This window comes from Hipposideros armiger, unplaced genomic scaffold (genome assembly GCF_001890085.2).
Source record: "Hipposideros armiger isolate ML-2016 unplaced genomic scaffold, ASM189008v1 scaffold_315, whole genome shotgun sequence".
NCBI classification, from domain to species: Eukaryota; Metazoa; Chordata; class Mammalia; order Chiroptera; family Hipposideridae; genus Hipposideros; species Hipposideros armiger.
The window spans coordinates 1129200-1146571 of NW_017731665.1; the positions used below are offsets into that span (position 1 = coordinate 1129200).

The 17372-nt window shown below is 52.4% G+C and overlaps 2 protein-coding genes and 1 non-coding gene across 8 annotated transcripts in view; 2 read left to right on the forward strand and 1 right to left on the reverse strand.

Moving 5' to 3' along the window:
• The window catches only part of UBN1 (ubinuclein 1), a 54244-nt gene extending 46299 nt beyond the window's left edge, over window positions 1-7945 (forward strand). For 2 of the 5 annotated variants that reach the window (XM_019660293.1, XM_019660294.1), the window contains exons 13-18: window positions 714-764; window positions 862-904; window positions 2034-3254; window positions 4340-4583; window positions 4865-4954; window positions 6957-7945. In XM_019660293.1, the coding sequence (XP_019515838.1) occupies window positions 714-764; window positions 862-904; window positions 2034-3254; window positions 4340-4583; window positions 4865-4954; window positions 6957-7006 (1699 nt within the window). In that variant the 3' untranslated portion in view covers window positions 7007-7945. The remainder of the gene's footprint in view (window positions 1-713; window positions 765-861; window positions 905-2033; window positions 3255-4339; window positions 4584-4864; window positions 4955-6956) is intronic. The other 3 variants (XM_019660296.1, XM_019660295.1, XM_019660297.1) reach the window with 3 other exon arrangements.
• A 1317-nt stretch (window positions 7946-9262) lies between these two features.
• PPL (periplakin) overlaps window positions 9263-17372 on the reverse strand; it is a 44564-nt gene continuing 36454 nt past the window's right edge. Inside the window, exons 18-22 of one of the 2 annotated variants that reach the window (XM_019660292.1) lie at window positions 15950-16100; window positions 15094-15177; window positions 14297-14413; window positions 13694-13786; window positions 9263-12788 (exon numbers count right to left, since the gene is read on the reverse strand). In XM_019660292.1, coding sequence (XP_019515837.1) covers window positions 10131-12788; window positions 13694-13786; window positions 14297-14413; window positions 15094-15177; window positions 15950-16100 — 3103 coding nt within the window. In that variant the 3' untranslated portion in view covers window positions 9263-10130. Of the gene's footprint in view, window positions 12792-13693; window positions 13787-14296; window positions 14414-15093; window positions 15178-15949; window positions 16101-17372 lie in introns of both variants that reach the window. The other variant, XM_019660291.1, reaches the window with a different exon arrangement.
• Window positions 12915-12988, forward strand: TRNAM-CAU (transfer RNA methionine (anticodon CAU)). Its single transcript has one exon. It is a non-coding gene; the product is annotated as a tRNA-Met (tRNA).

Genomic DNA, 17372 nt, shown 5'->3' on the forward strand with positions numbered 1-17372 from the left:
CTGGCTACACACGGTAGCCCATGGCAACCCACTGCCACATGGGCTGCAGCCTACGCCGTCACTGGCGACTCACTGCAGCCCAGCTCCAAGTTGAGCTGTTGTTCACCATCCTAGCTGCAGAGGGCAGTGTCACTGGCCTTCATATGTGGGATCCGAACCGGGGCCCTCTGGCATCCCAAGCGAGTTCTTAACCATCGCGCCACTCGGCCGGCCCCTGGAAGTAGTGTTCTTGATTGAGCGTGGTTCTTCTATGAGTTGGACAAATCATGGAGGAGCCTTTTCTCGTCTCAGTGTCCCTTCTGTAAATGGAATTGCTCTTCTCTCCCTGTAGATTGGATTCCTGAAGGCATGTAGGGAAGGGCATAAAGAAAAGTTTGTTGAGTTTCTCTGGAAAGAGACATGCTGTGGGTCACTCCACATTTTACTCTTGGAAAGGAGGAGAATGGGCAATCACAAAAGCACTCCTGCCGTTAGGGGAAAAATCACTACAAGAAGTTTGGGGGCAGATCCAGAGCCCTTTTCGGTAAATCCTAAACCCTTGGCTTTTAGGCGTCCAGTACAGCCCCTTTGGGTCCTCTCACCAGCAATGAAGTCACAGTCTCTGACAGTTCATGAGTAATAGGTGCTGAGTCCCAGGAACAGTAGGAAGCTCTAGAAGCAGAGTCTCTGCTTTCAGGAGGCTTCCGCAAACAGCCCCGTGTTCTCTGTTCCAGGACCCTGTTTAAGGAGAGCAGACGAGGCCACGGGCACCTGACATCAATCCTGTGAGTCTCTCAGTGTTTTCACTTTTCAAGACAACTGTCACCTTATGTCCTTGGTGGATCTTCTCTAACCCGTTTCTGTGTTTATTCCTTTGAACAGGGCCAAGAAGAAAGTAATGGCCCCTTCCAAAATCAAGGTGAAGGTGAGTCAGCCTGTGCAGGTCATGTGCCATCTGTTCTTACCTCTCTTTAGCCAAGCTCATGAAACCTCTTGAGTGACCGTGGCAGCTCATTGAGCTTTGCTGGTCTGGTGACAGCTCTTCGGGACATCACTTTTGCCAGTTGTACCAAAAGGCAGGCTAGCCCACCAGAGGAGCCTGGGGTTAGCGGGGCAGAGACCTGAGCTGGGCCACTTAGTACCCTCCAGCCTCAGTGCTAGGAAACAGTACCCACCTGGCCAGTTCTATTGTTTTGGGATCAAATGAGGTCTTCCTGACAGCCCTCTGAGGGATGGAAAGCCCCTGCAGATGTGAAGGTATTACACTGTGACAATGATCTTTTTATGGAAGGACATACTCCTAGCGAAGGGCAGGTTAGCCTGGAGCACAGTGGAAAGGACAGGAAATACAGTGGTCGAAGAACAGAGACTAGGAAAACGATCTTAGATGTTGCAGAAACCTTTCAATGTAGTAGAAATTGCTATTTTACTGAATTTCTACCAGTTCCTGAGGCTTTGTAGTGCCTTTAACCTTACCTGAGCTGTCCGGGAGAATAAGCTCTACAAACGGTTTATTCCTAAGTATCTCTTAGCTCCTACAGTGTCTAAGACACGCTGCTTTAAGCACTTGGGATGCAAGAGGAACGAGATAGACCCCATTCCTGCTTCCACGAAAGGACTTATCTTTTGAACTCCATTGAGATGTTAGGAAAAACCAAGGAGGAACAGAAAAATGATTCAAGGCAGTTCTCATACCACACATCCTTTTCTGATTGCAGCTAGGAACATGCGGAGATCGTGTGAGTGCCAGTAGGGAGAGTGTCTCTTTGCTCAAGTCTTGTACTTTTTCAGAAACAGCAAAGAGTTTCCCTGGGGATGTATGTGTACTTAGCAACAGAGCCTGCCTGGGTAAACCCAGCCCCAGCCGGCTGGACATGCTCAAGTCCATGTCCACGCAGGCCTGTCACTTAACTCTCTTGCCCATCGTTTTGTGATTACACAGGAAGGCCTGATTCTGGGGACCGTGTGGTGTTCTCATGCTTGTGTTCTCACAACGGGGCCAGTGTGGGCATCTTTGGACATTTCTAAACATCAGTATTTCTGCTTTCCTGTAGGAATCCTCTACTAAGCCTGATAAAAAGGTGTCTGTCCCATCAGGCCAGGTTGGCGGCCCTCTGGCTTTGCCTTCCGAACACCCGGGTGGAGGCCCGAGCACTGGAACTGCAAACAGGGAGCTCTCGTCCCAAGCATCGGGGAGCCTTGCAAATCCTGCTCCTGTCAGCCTGGAGGACTCACTAGATGGAGACCTGATCCGTAACTCAGCATCTTCCTTGGAGGCTGTGTCCAAGGAACTGGCTGTGCTGAACAGCAGAACAAGTGGGAGCTCCGAGTTCACACTGCCTGCACCCTCAAAAGCGCCTGCGGAGAAAGCCGTGGGTGTCTTATGCACAGAAGAAAAAAGGACCTTTCCGAAGCCCGGCCCTTCTGCCCCACCACCCTCGAGCTCTCTGCAGTCACCACTCAGTTTTCTGGCTGAACAGGCTCTGGCATTGGGGCAGTCCTCTCAGGAGAAAAAACCAGAGAGTTCTGGCTACAAAGAGCTGTCCTGTCAGGCCGCCCTCAGCAAGGGCCTGCCGGACGTGCACCAGTCCAAAGCAAAGCACCACGGTTTGCCACGGACGTCTCACGCACCCCCAACAGCAGCTCCCGTGCCTGGCTCCTCGGTCAAAGTCTTTCAGGCAGGCACTCAACAGCAAAAGAGCTTCAGCGCCCCAGCTCCGTTTGTCAGTAAGCTCCAGGGCCCTAAGCCTTCCTCCCCACAGTGTCATCGTTCCTTCCTCCAGCTCGTGAAGACGGCCACCAAAGGCCAGAGCTTCCATCCCTCCACGCCAGCCTCTTCAGGAGGCACACCAGCCTCGAGCAGCAGCTCTCATAAGACCCCAGCCTCGTCCTCTGCTGCCCTGAGCCATCCGGCAAAACAGCACTCAGCCAGCTCTGCAGGGCCATCTTACAAGAACAGCCCCTTTGCCAGTTCTGTCTCCAAACATGGGATTTCTTCTGGCAGCTCTTCCTCTGGAGGAACACCGGTCCAGAGCTCTGCTTCTGGGAACCTGCTCCCCAGCACACAGCCTCCCTCCACAGGACCGCCCCCCAGCCGGCCTGTTCCAGGCTCCACAGTGAAAAAACCACCTGTTTCCCAGAAGCTGACCCTAGTGGCCCCTCCGGGTGGTCCAAATGGAGATTCTAGTGGTGGGACCCAGGGCGTGGCCAAATTACTGACCTCCTCCCTCAAGCCCAGTGCGGTTAGCAGCGTGACATCGTCTACCTCCTTGCCAGTGAGTATCCCAAACCACGGCAGCCGTCCTTGTGGGTCTCGTGCACAAGGCTGCCTGCCTTGCCCTGGTTGGGTAGTGAGACCTGAAACTGAAGGACAGGGTGGAACAGTGGGCCCGGAACGCAGGAGGGGGACCGGGCTTCCTGATTTCAAGTCTTATCTATTCTGTTGGCAGGAACCCCAGGAAAGCCTGAAACTTCTTAGGAAGACAAGTGGAGGGAAAGGACTGGTTAGCATGTGTTTGCAGGGAGACTATGAATCTGGGGTACAGTGTGGAACGAACCATAAAACTTCCCTTTCACAGCCTCCTACCTGTCCATCTCTCCAAACAAGGCAGTGGAAACAATGCTGCCTAGCGGATCATTAGTTATATGCAGATGCTCATGCCCCAGGGAGATGAGTACCTCCTAAGAGTGATTCTCAATTGGGTTTTGAAGGATGCTGCGGGTCGGACAAAGGCGATCTGATGGAGTCCAGTGATTGATGAATGAGGCTTGCCTGCAGGAGTTATAGGAAGTTTGGAGCAGGTTGGGGAAATGGGAGAGAGCATTTTTCAATATATAAATATATAAATTCCAATATATAAAACAACAAAGTGTTTGCAAAGAGAAAACCATAGAAAGGCATGTTCCGCGAGGTCTCACCTGCTTCTGCCCTGCTCCTATCCCCCTGCAAGGTAACCACGTTCCTTTGTTTCCAGGGGTTTTCCGTTTTTTTCTAAAAACAAAGACTCATACATACACATATATATGTGTGTCTGTGTTATGTATATAAAGGGACACATACACGTTTGTAAATACCTAGGTTTGTGGACGTCTCTATACAATCTCCTTCCCTCTCTTTCTTGCACAGAGGAGGCATATTGAATACCCTGCTTTGTAAAGTGGACACTGTGTCCTGGGGGGGCCAATCCGTCTATTCAGAGACTGTCCTTTTTCTTCCTTTGGGGCCGCGGAGCAGGGGGCCTGTAGAAGGGGAAGCCAAGGTCCGTGTGCATGTCCCCCGCTGTGTGTTACCAGGTTTGGTCTGTGAGTGAGCTGTGGACGGGCAGGACCTCTGACCCCTTTGTGTGTGTTTCCTCCCCAGAAAGGAACAAGCGGGGCTGTGCTGCTGACCAGCTCCTCGCCCTTAAATCTGCTGTCCTCATCCTATAAGGCAGGCAGCCCAAAGCTGCCCGGGGCCGTGAACTCGAACTCCCTGGGGATAATCTCCCCATTTCCTCTCCGTGTGCTCTCCTTTAGTGCCGACTCCTCTGCCAAAGCAGGGGTCTCCAAGGACGCCATCGTCACAGGCCCTGCCCCTGGGACGTTCCACCACGGCCTCAGCCACAGTAAGTGCTTCTCCCCTCCCTCTCCTCATGCTGGAGGCCCAGAAGGTGCCCCGGGACCTCTGCTGTGACCGAGTTTTGTTGTCATGTACTGGGTTCCTCTGTGTGTCTGGTGTGTGGCCATGGGCAACAGTCCCGGGGACCATGCTGAGCCCCTTCCCAGGGGCTTTCACCCAGGAACGGCCAGTAGGCCATCTGGGGGCTCTGGACCACCAAGGCTGCTTTTTCGTTCCTGTCTTCAATGTGTGTGTTTTGTTCTTTTCTCCCCTCCTGTTTCCTCTCAGGTCTCCTGGCTGGCTTGCACTCCAGCCCGCCCCACGCAGCGCCTCTCCCACACGCTGCCATGTCCACCCACATCTCGCAGAGTCTGCCAGGTAATTGCCAGGCGGTCAGAGTGCCACGCACACTGTGCGCCATTCCCCTCTCCACACAGTGGATGACTTGTCTGCTGCCAAAGATTTCAGTGTCTTTACCTCGTCACTATGTTGTCTTGGCTTGTCCTTTGAGGCTCTGGCTCTGTGGGTACCCAGAATGTTACAGGCTTCTTCCGCCTTGAGATTTCCCCTGGTCCCCTGCCACTGGCTCAGCCTTACCCGGTGTGATCACAGAGGAAGTCAGGGTGGCCTGTGTGGGAGGCAGAGGCGTCCCCAGCCCTTTGCTCAACTTTTCCTCTTTAATTAAAAAAAGGGAAGGGTAATGGTGCTGATTTTCCAAGGGCTAGTTGGGGCACTACAAGGCCAAGTTCAAGCTGCTTACGCCTTCCAGATGGAAGCAGCTAAGAGAAAGGCTCTGTAAACTTAATTTAAGTGGAAGGGGGAGTCCAGGTAGCAGTGAGACATCACAGTGGCAAGGCTTCAGGAGGGACCCTTGCTCTGATCTCAGCATGTACCCGAGAGGAGCAGCTATCAGTTCATTTCAGATGTAAAGACAGTGATTTGGGGGCACAGAGGAGTTGGGGCCGCGTTCCCTTTCTTCTGCTTTTCCTCTCCAGAGAGCAGTGCTTTTCAGAAAGGGATCCCCTGTAAGCCCCAGGTTCATAGGTGTGAGAAGCTGACACCCTCATAACCAGCGATTGGCCTTGCTCTGTCCTGGGTCCTGAGCTAATGGAACGCTAGTGGAGAGCCTCGGGGATCTTGGTTTTGGCCTGTTGCTCTTCTACTTTAGATCTGCTCCAGAAATGACCAGAGAGCCACACTGGTCAGGGAGAGCCACTCCTCCTGGAGGGTGAACCTGGGCAGCCCTGGCACACTGGTCCCTGGTGGGAGTAAGCCAGGGGCCGCCTGGCTGGGCATGCCGAGACCTGCTGCACTGAGAGCACTGCCCCGACACGGCCCCAGTCTGTCCATTCCAGATTTGCTGTGGGCCCCTGGCCCCGGTGTCCTTAGGCTGATGCATTTATAGTGACTGCCAGAGGCCACCTGGGTGCAAGAATGGATTGCACCCAGGTGGCAACATCTCTGAGATGGAAATGTTGCTTCTTAGAGAAAGAAACTGAGGGGCCTGCAGCAGCAGTTACTCCGTTTTCCCTGGGAAGTAGTAAAATACAGTGGACTCACTTGACAAAGGGGTGGCTGCCTCTATAGCTGAGATTATAACGTAGGGGTCACAGAGCTACCTGGGTGAGAGCTTGTGGCTTTTCGGAGAGAGCCTCTGCTTGCTTTTGGAATGTCACCCTTTCAAATAGAGACGGTAATTGACGAGCCATTGGAAGCATGACCGTTGTTGGTCTGTGGTATTTTCATCAAAAAAGGGAAAAGTGCTTTCCTGTCCAGTTTCTTTCCTGTTTTTCCTCTGGGTAGTGAGAGGCTATCAGAAAAGCATCTATGCTAAAACAGGCTCTTTAGACATTCTGCAGACTATAGGATTCCATGGACTGGTTACACGAGAAGTTGTCTGGACCTTTTAGCTGTTGACTGTCTGCTTTGCTTTCTTTCCTATGTGAACTCAGAATGCTAGTGCCTTTGAGCTTGTCTGTATAGAACCCAAGTGTCTTTTGATGATGAGAATGCTGATCCTCCTTGAGTTCAGTGGGGCCTTCAAACCTCGTCCTGGAACCCCAGTCTGCCACAGGGTGGTAGTGGTAGCCGAGAGCAAAGAGGCCCCCACTGTGCAGCAGTCGCTGTGTGAACCCAGCACCCAGCGAGCAGCTGCCTCCATGGTGCTCAGAGGGCCAGGCACGCTGCACATAGCAACTGGCCTCCATTATGCTCAGATCCCCTCTTTCAAGTGTGTGTGGCTCATTTGAGCGTCAGAACACCCACCATACGGAGGCTTTTGCTCTTTAAGAAGTGATCTCCTATAGGTTTGGTTACTTCTGCCTTAAGGGAATCAGAGATCCTGAAAGATTTATGTTCTGTTTTGCTTATTCTTTTCCAGATGCTTCTCAGCTTCATGGGAAAGGGCCCGGTGTACCACGGAAGTTGTGACCTCTTCAGAGGAAAAGCTGGAAGCTGAACGAGTAGTTCTCTGAACTTGGATAATCACTATACTCTTTCTGCCGATTGGTGCCGATTTCTTCTGGAGAAGGCGTGAGTGCTGAGTGGAGCGTCTCTTGGCACTTGTGACGTGCCTTCAGTTAGGGGAGCAGCCTCGTGCTTCTCCGGAGGTACTGACTGGCCTGGTGCTCCAGGCCTCGTGACTTTGTCGCGGACAATCGTTGGAGGGGCAGCTCTAGGCTGGGGAGCGCGCTGGGTCATGTATGGAGCTCTGGTGGCAGGACTGAACCCTTGGCACACCTGTGTTGTAAGTCTGCCCAAACCCTGGCATTTGGTCAGAGTACCTCATGGCGCCCTACTGGTCAGGGGCTCCTTCTGGCCACAGTCGGATTCCCGGATGGCCATGGTGTCCATCCGTCCTCAGGCTGTGTGTCAGTGGACGGAAACCCAGGCTCACACCCCAGCTGGGAGACTTACCTTATCTCTTTGAAAAATATTCAGAACACCTAGTGTGTGCTCATCGTGGGGGCCAGTTTCCCCGCTAAATATGACAATGAAGCTCTTTTAGAGAAAATACCTTTGTAGATTCAACAGTTGTGATAGGATTTTTAAAGACACTTATTTTTGGCTCAGTTTTCATCATTACCATTAAATGCATTGGATAGAATGGGACTGTTCTTCGCACATCATATTATAGGAAGACATTATTCCAGTGCCTTTATGGTGGAGCAGAATTAGACACATGTCCATGTGGCCCTCCCTCTGAGCGGATCTCAGATGAAGGCCTTTTTTAAAGATGTCTGTACTGAAGACATAGCCAGTTTTATGTAATTAAGTTTTTTGTGGTCGCACATCATAATCTGTGCTGTCCTGACTTAAAGATCATCTGGGTCCCCAAATCCCAGGTTCCAATTCAGCTAGCCCACCCCCTGCCCCATTTTGTTTTCCCAGAGTTCACACAGGTGAACTGCAGAGCCCCAAAGGCCTTCTTCATCTCTCAGAGGGTGAGGATATCAGGGGTTCCAAGTCACAGATAGACATTCCAGTTAGTTTTACTTAGAAATCATTCTCAGGCAGAGCTGCAGGAATAGGCCTTGGGGAAGCATCTGCCGTGTAGGAACAGGCCTTGCAGTCCTGGGCTCTCCGGGCAGTGGGGCTGTGCTTAGGGCTGACGCGCCGCTGAGTTTGGAGGTGCATCAGAGACAAACTAGGGCAGTTAACCCCGGAGCTCCCGGGTACCAGTGCTGTTCCCACCTAACCAGTGGCTGCTTCACAAGGAGTTTGAGGGGAAGTCTGTGCCATAAGGCGCGTCTCAGCTGACTGCTCCAGCTAAGTTGATTTCAAGTATTTTGGGAGCAAACAGCCTCTTCAGAGCGTACACCTGTGTGGAGACACAGGCCGCTCTTTTGGTTCCTGATGACCAGGGTCCAGTGCTCAGTAATTTGCGCTTCATGCCGAGGTTTGCCTGGTGTCCAGGGAGCAAGGCCTCTGTCAGCAGGCGGCCAGGCCTCTACTCTGACTCCTTTTTACGTAAAAACCAACACGTGTTTCACATGGGCCTACATGGATTCCTTCTCCCTTTATTATATATATTTTTTGCAACTTGGGTTTCCAGTTTGTTTACAGAATAGTCTTAGGAAGTAGCAAAAGAGCCAAAGAAGAGATTTGTATTGCTGAGCTCAGAGCTGTGCAGAGACCGCCCGGGAGCGCCTTCTCTGCCCGAGACATCCGGTCCCCCTACAGGCCCCCCTCCTCCCCATGTACCATTGAGTGTGCAGCTGGAGCAGAATACCCTCATTTGTAGGAATCTAGTGATGCCTCTTGCCTCAGGGAAACGTTTCTTTGATGGGGAGATTTCTTTTTCTCGTTTATGCTTTATTTGTGGTAACGCAGGAGTGAATGATTTAAACAGCCATGGCAAGGCAGATCAACAGGCAGAGCGGGCTCCGGGCCTGGGGGCTGCGGCGCTGCAGGGCTTTCCTTGGTGCGGCCGTTCTGAGGTGTGAAAGGGGCTGTGGCTTTGGTGCAGCCACTAGGTTGGGTTAGGGGGTGGTTTGGAAATTGTTAATCTTGTATAAAGCAACTGAATAAATTGTTTCAAGGTTTCCAAACCATTTTCTCATTATTTTTACCATATTTGCAAGTAATTCTTTCCCCATAGGAGCTGGTATACATGGGATACCCACTTAGGGAATGGCAGCAATAAGCTGCTCACACAAAGGAGGAAGGAACACACTTAGCATGAAATTAGAACCAAGCCACCAGAGGTTTATTTTCGTACTTGAAGTGGAGTTCCCTATTAATTCCCATTTTCTTACATAATACATGAGATACAGAGACCCCAAAACTCATTTGGTGAAAAATCAACTGTGTAGTACACCGAAATACCAATTAGAGGATAAAGCAAGACTTGTAAGGCACTGGAGCTAAGGCTAATAGCAACACAGTACATTATGAAAACACCTCAATTTCAGAACCAGAAAACAGTCTCTGCTGGTGCGTTTTCCTTGGACAAGCTGGCCAACAGAGGGCCAGACTGTGCTGGTTTCTTTGCGCCTTTCCTGGCACAGAGCCCAGATCTGTCTCACCAGGAGAAGTCCGACAGAAAGTCGGCTCTCAGCCAGACTCCTGGAGAGGTGTGAGTGCAGGTCGGCAGCCCCGAGGGGCCTGATCCTTGGATGAATGGAAGGGTGTGTGGAAAGGAGGCCTTTCTGCCCTCAAGTTTCCCCATCTGGTGTGCGAAGGCCAGCACTGCATGGAGTGGGCTTGTTGGCCTCAGTTGCTTGCGCTTTCGTGTTCAGATGGCTTCCAAGTGTCGCCCAAGTAGTGTGTTGATGGGAGTGTGTAGGAAAAGGGAGAGAGAAGAAGGGCTTCATGGTTTTGAATTATTGGAGGACGAAGCAGGTCATTCACCTGGGTTGAATGATGGTGCAACCAGTGCCTGTCCGGCTTGTAGGTGAGCTGTACCCTGGGTAGCCTGGCAGCGAGGGCGTGGGTGGCATGCTCAGCTCCACACAGGTTAGGAGCCTGCACAGGGCCAGGGAGAAGACGCCAGGAGGCTATGGGGTAGGAGTGAGCCAGTGTCTGCTTCCGAGAAGACAGGGCAGGGCCGTGCCTACTTCTGTCCAGACACTAGGACGGCCAGCTCCTGGATGGACATATCCTTGTTGACATAGCGGTCGTACTGAGCAGGGGTCAGCCTTCCTTTCTGCAGGGCCTCTTCAATGGAGAACTTCTTGCCAGACTTTCTGTCGTGGATCACAGAGGACTCCCCATTGGGACCCTTGACGGATATTTCCTCCCAGTCGCACTCCTGGCTCCTGAGCTTCACAAACATGTTCCAGTCGATGAGGCCGGCCCGGTGGGCTTCCTCCGGGGACAGCTCCCGGCCTGTGTCGGGGTCGATAACCACGATGGAGCGCCGCAGATGGTTTTCCCTCTGCTCCCTCTTGACAGCCACGGAGCCCAGGCGCTTCTGCAGCTCATCGATCTCTAGGTCTTTGTCTTTGGAGAGCCTCTTGAGGTCGTCCAGTTCTTTCTCTAGGGACCACAGTCTGGAGTTGAGGTTGGTCCCCGAGTCTACCGTGGTCGTGTTTTTCAGGTCTCGTGTTTCCGTTGCCGCCATTTCAATTTCCGACTGGAGCCTTCGGGTCTCGAGCTCCAGGTTTTGGCGCTCCAGCTGTAGCCTGTGGTTTTCTTCCCTGAGGAAGTCCAGCTCCTTGGACGACTTGGAGTTGTGGAACTCCAGCTCCGACAGCTTGGCTTCCAGCCGGTTCACCTCCGCGTCCAGTTCCCTCTTGCTCCGGCTCTCCTCCTCCAGGCTGCTCTTGAGTTTCTGAATCTCCTGCTCGGTGTCACCTTTCTCCACCTGGATGCTTTCAGAGAAGACCACCTTCTCCTTCACCTCCATGTTCTCCAGGTTGACGAGCTGCTTCTTCAGGGTCTCGAGCTCACTCTCCAGGACCTGCCGCCGGTGCCTTTCTTCCTCCAGCTGCAGCTGGAGCAGGGAGTGCTCGCGGGCCTGCTGGGGGTCCTGCTGCAGCACCACTTTCTGCTTGTGGGTCACCTTCTCTCGGGCCTCCCCCTCCTCCCTCTCCAGGTCGGCCAGCCGCTGCTTCAGCCGCTGCACCTCCAGCTCCGCCTCCCTGCGCGCCTGCCGCTCGCGGTCCAGCTCCTCCAGCTGGCGCTCCAGCTCAGCCCGCCTGCGCTGCAGCCGCCGCAGCTCCCCGCGGAGGTGGTCAATCTGCCGGAGCTCCACGTCAATGCTCTCGGTGAAGGCGTCCACCTCAGCCCGCAGGCCCGGCTCCTCCTCGTACCTGACTACCTCCTGCTGGACCACCTTTTCCTTCACCCGCGAGAGCTCCTCTTCCTTGTGTTTGATTTTCTCCTCCTGGGAAGCCCTCTCCCTTTCCAGATCCACGTGCTTCTTCTGTTCCTCGGAGAGTCTGGCCCTCAGAGACTCCACCTCCTGTTTGGTTTGGGGGTCTTCCTGGAACTGGAGGATCTCCTGGACCACCTCCTTGGTCTGGACCTGGGGTTTGGTGTCTTTCAGGGCCTGAATCTCTTGCTTCAGCTGGTAGATCTCTAAGTCGCACCTTTCAATGAGTCGGGTCTTGTCCACGATCTCCTCCCGCAGCCTCTGCAGCTCTTTCTCCATCTCTGGGTCGGTCTTGTACTTAATGACTTCCTTCGTCACTTCTTTGACTTCCACTTGGGGGCCCCGCCTCCTGAGCGCCTCCAGCTCAGCCTGGTAGCTCTTCAGCTGCTCCTCGGCCGCCCGGTACTTGCGCTCCTGCTCCACGAGCTCCAGGCGGAGGTTGGCCACTTCGCTCTCGGCCTTGGGGTCCGGCCGGACGATCTCCCGCACCTTTTCCTGCACCACCACCTTGGCGTTTTCCTCCTCCAAGGCCCAGATCTTCCGGAGCAGCTCGCTCTTCTCCCTCTGGTGGGCGCGAGCCTTGGCGGCCTCGTCCTCGTACTGGCGATGGAGCTCGCCGGCCTCCTTCTCGGCTGCCACGTCCTTTTCTACCTTAAGCACCTCCTTGACAGTGACCTTGCCCTCGGCCATGGCCCGCTCCTTCTCCAGCCTCTTGAGCTTGTCCTGCAGGAAGCTCAGCTCCTCCTCCTGCTTCTCCCTGCGCCCGCCCTCCCGCTGCTGCTCCTCCTGCAGCTGCCGGAACTCCGCCTCCAGCTGGGGGTCATTCTGCACTTTGACCACCTCCTTCTCGGTGACCTTCTCGCGCGCCCGGCTCTTCTCCTCGGCCAGGGCCGCAATGCGCTGCTGCAGGAGGACCGCCTCTGCCTCCCGCGTGCCCTTCTGCCTCCTCAGTTCCTCCAGCTCCTCCCTGAGCCTCAGGACCTCGTCGGCCCGGGCTCGGTCTGGCTCGATGCGCAGCACCTCCTTAACCACGTACTCCTGCCCCCCGTTCCTGGTCTCTCGCTCCAGGGTGCGCAGCCGCAGCTGGAGCGTCTCCAGCTCCTCCTGCAGCAGCTGGTTCTTGTGCTGCTCCTCCGCCAGGGTGCGCTGCATTCGCCGGAAGCTCTCCTCCAGCGCAGGGTCCGGCACCCTCTTCAGCACCTCCTTGCGCACCACCGCCTCCTGGGGGCTCTGAGTCTGCAGCAGCCGGATCTCCTCCTGGGCGCTCTTGACCTCATTCTCCAGCTGCTGCCTCCGCTCAGTCTGCTCGTCCAGCTCCTTCTGAATCTTCCACGTCTCCTCCACTTTGGAGCCAGGCTTGCTCCCTTGCAGGGTCTCATGGGTCACTCCTTCTGGCTGCTGGGAAGGACAAGATAGCGCGTGTTAGTTTAGAGCCGGAGTCTCCGCAATGCCTGTTGCCACCTGGTCACCTGGGTTCATGGGAGTTCTAGGGTCACTTTTAAAAGTGGTAAAAACAGGGGTGGCTGGTTGGCTCAGTTGGTTAGAGCGCAGTGCTCATAACACCAAGGTTGCCGGTTCGATCCCCGCATGGGCCACTGAGCTGCGCCCTCCACAACTGGATTGAAACAACTACTTGACTTGGAGCTGATGGGTCCTGGAAAAAAATACACTGTTCCCCAATAAATTTTTTTTTTAAATGGTAAAAACAACTAGTTTAGGTTTTTTAAATGCATCTGGTAAAGTATTGAGAAACCACAGTCTCCCGCTGCGGTCCTGTTCATAGAAGGGTATCTGTCATCTTATGACACATATTTTTAGTGTGTGCCACACGGTAAGTCCCCTGTTCTGCACCCTGTTTATTGCACTTTATATATATATAAAATATATATAGGGGGGGGGAAGATTGAGAGAGCGCGCCCGCGCCACAGCGGCACAGAGCTCTGCTTTGTTGTGTAACAGCTACACGTGGACAGACTGTAATTTAATCACCCATTGCTGATGAGTGTTGAGTTGCTTCCAGTTTCTTGCTAGTACAGTGCTGTCATAAACATTATGGACTTTTAAAAATAAGTTTCCTTTTACTGGGTACTCAGCACATATTTGTTGGACAGAATACGTAAGTTATGCTCACGTCAATGGAGGCATCGGCTTGGGCCAGGACTGGCGCTGGTGCTGTCCCGCTGTGTTAGCCAGGGACACTCCCACCAGTTTACAGGCTGTTTGTTTGAGGCTGAATGAGTCATATTTCTCACCTGTTTGGAATAGTTTTGAGTAGAATTTCTTACACTAAGATCCATTACCTGACTCAGAAGATTCAGAGCAAACTCCAGGTTCTGCAGCCTCTGTCTGTTGATGGCGTTAACTTCGGTGAACTTGGCGGTAAGAGCCGCTTCCTACAGGAGAGCAGTCAACAAACAGTCGTCAACAGGCTGAGAAAGAGCTAGGCCAGGTTTTGAAAAGTCTGGCATTTGGGGACAGGGGGTAGCTTCTTGCCCCTTCCTGCCTGGAGTTCCACTACAGTCTCATTTGGTGGAGAGAAAACTGGATTTCGCGTCAGAAGTCTAAACCTCAGTGGCCTGAGCAAGTCTCCATCTGACCGAGCGTTCATGTTCTCGTGTAGAGGCACTGATAACCTCAGCCCTCCTGTGTATGTACTGAGGGGGCGCACAAGGGGAGCCTCCCAAATTCATGGCTCTGGCCCAGATACCTCCAGCAGGCTCTCTTTCTAGGCCTATCAATGTCGCTGCCCCAAAACAAGTTCATTGTCTTCCCCTACCAAACCTGTTTGCACCCAGGAGAGCTCTCGGCCCAGTTTCCCCACCGCACGTGCGTCTCTGGGGCCTGTGTGTGCCATGCTCCCTGGAGGCCGGGCAGTGCCGGCGTGGCCCGGCCACGGAGCTCACCTCTTCTCTCACTTTGGCAGCAGGGGACTGGAGCCTGGCTCGCTTGCTCACATGGCTGCTCCTTCCACTCTCCAAGTCAAGGAGCGACCTCAGTTTCTCTGCTTCCAACTCGTAGTCCTGGGCAAGAGAGACATGGCAGAGGGCAGATAAGGGCAGCTGAGACTGAAATGTTCTTAACAGCCCTTCCAGCAGACTGCAAAAGTCTTCCGCTCGGCTGCACCCCATACTGACTGCCGGGAGGTTTTGAGAACCCTCAAGACATCAATAGTACATAGCAAGACAAGAAAAAGTATGCCCCCAGTTCCCCTACACCCCAGAGGGCTCCCTCCAGGCCTCCCTGCATGCCTAGAGAGTGACGTTCCTCTTTCTTCATTTAACTCAGGTTGCCACCTCCTAATTCTCTGGGTTATCAGGTTAATGACTTCATGATCCATTAAGTGGATGGATGATAGTTTACCTAGCTGTTTCCTCTGCTGTTGGACATTTAGGTTACTTCTAGTTTGTCTATTTTGCTATTATAAATGATGCAGTTACAACAATTTTGTTTATCTTGTATTGTTATTTAGTATTTTTCCCTTCAGGACAAATTCTCCCCATTTTATTGCTTTAAACAGTAGAAAACCCTTTTCTGGTATTCGATGCCTAGTACCATATTGTTTCCCCCAAGAGCTGTGCCAGTTTGCACGGCTGCCAGCAGGGCCCGAGGCTGACCTGCCAGGCCCAGTGCGCGTCTTCCCAGCTCCCTGGTGGAAAGAGGCCCTGCTGTTTTACACTCTGGGCGCGATTTCACGTCTCACCTTGACAGCTTGCTGGTACAGCTGGGAGTGAGCACAAACTTCCTGTACTTCCTGTTCCCTTCTTGCTATATCATCTAGCAGGTTCTGGAAAACAACAGAGACTTTAAAAATCAAAATTAAAAAAAAACAAACCACCACCTGATACATTAGCTGGATTCCTTACATCTGAAATTATTCTTCCACAGTACAAAGTGCAGTGAATAGCTTCCTTGTATACATATGTTTGTTACAAAAGGCTATTCTAAGGTCCTGTAAAGAAGGGCCAAGAAGGCAATTATCTTTGCCAGGAAATGAATGTTTACTGAGTGCTCTGAAATGTCAGGCACTGTTCTGATATCTTCCTTAGATTATCTCATTTAATCTCCCAACAATCTGGTGAGGTAAGCACCATCATTACCCAGTTAATGACGGAGGAAACCGAGGCACAGTGAGGGAGGTGCAGCGACTTGCCCAAGGGGTCAGCCGGCTGTGGGGTCCCCGTGTGCCTTGCCCCTCACCCGACTGCATTGCTGCCTTCTGAGGAGCCGGGACTCTGAACTTTGGAAATGGGATTTTTCCCCACAAGGGCACCTCTTGTGTGTCGATAGCCATTCGCTCATTCAGCCAGCCTGGGCTGAGTGTGCGCTCTGGGCCAGGCCCCTCACTGGGCCCTGAGGAGGGAGAAGTGAGCGAAACTGTTCTTGTCCTCAGAGAGTCAGGTGCTGGGAGCCAAGCAGGGCCGAGGTCCCATGAGGACACAGCTCTGTCAGGGCTAGTGGCAGCCGCTGCCTGGCTCCCTTCCATAAAAGGGGCAGCTGACCTCTGACCTCCCACCCCCTTGTGGCCAAATGTCTGAGTGCAGAAGCAGCTGTCTTACCTTCTGGTTCTTCAGCTTGGTCTCTATTTGGCTGAAGCTGTCTGTCTCCTGGGGCTCGTAGCTGGGGATGTTGGACAGGAACTGGAGCACGTGGTCGTAGCCGCTACGGTAGTCGTCGTAGGCAGCCCTGGCGCTGCGCAGGCTCTGGGCCCTACGGGGGCAAAGCCCATCAGGCCCTGCCACACTGAGCAAGCGCCTCGCTGGAAGCTTCCCCCATCCCTTCTTAAAGAAATCATCTCTGTTCATTTTTTTAAAGGTGGGGGAGACCCAATGTAATTTAACTGGAAATAACCTAAACATTCACTAGAACAGAAATAAATTGTGGAACGTGAAGTTGGAGAGCTCCCTGGCCTGTGTGAAGACCAAGTAGATCCGTGTGTACCGACGGGCACAGGTGCCCACTGTGCATACAGGACCTAAATAACTCATGAGTCCAAGGAGAAATTAATTATAAGGGGGCTTAGGAAATCTTCTGAACTCAGCAAAAATGAAAACATCAAATTGTGTGGGACACAGCAAAAGCAGTGCTGAGAGGGAAATATATGGGATTAAATGTTTGTGTTAGAAAAGAAGAATGCTTTCAAGTCAACAATCTAAGCTTCCACCTTAAGAAAGAGAAAGAGCAAATTAAAGTAAGCAGCAATAAGGAAATAATTAAGAGCAGATGTCAGTGCAACAGGCAATAAGAAAACAGAAGAAAGATCGTTGAAACCATAGCTAGTTCTTTGAAATGGTCAGTAAATTGATAAACCTCAGAACGATCAGGGAAAGAGAATATACACATACAACGAACGAAAGATGCAATTAGGAATGAGAGAGGACACCCCTTCAGATCTGCAGGCATTAAAAGGATAAGAGAATATTATGAACGATTTTCTGCCAATAAATTCAGCAACTTGATGAAATAGCTTCTTCAAAAGACACAAACTACTGAAGTTGACTCAAGAATGAGATGACCCAAATAGTCCCACATCTATTAAAGAGGTTGGCATTGTAGTTAAAATCCTTCTCACACACAAAAAACAAATTGTAGGCCCAGACGGCCTCACTGATAAAATTCTACGAAGTATTTAAAGAAGTAATATCAGTTCTATACAAACTCTCCCAGAAAACAGAAGAGGAAGAGGGAAAGGCCGGCAAGACGGATGACAGGAAAAGCGGCAAGATACAGGGTACATGGTCTGTTGTTGTGTTACTGCCTACCCGGCTTGTACAGCACCTTTTTGGAAAGATTCACCAAGTGGTAGCAGTGCTTACCTTGGGAGAAAGGGGCTGGGCATTACAACCACCTTGAGTATTTTCTTTTGTGTATGTATCGCTTTTTTGAAAAAGCGGGAATGATTTAAAAAACAGCCTTTGGCGGCCTCAAGGTCCCACTCTGGTGGCCTCAAGGCAGACTAGCTCAGCTGAGGCTGCCTGCACG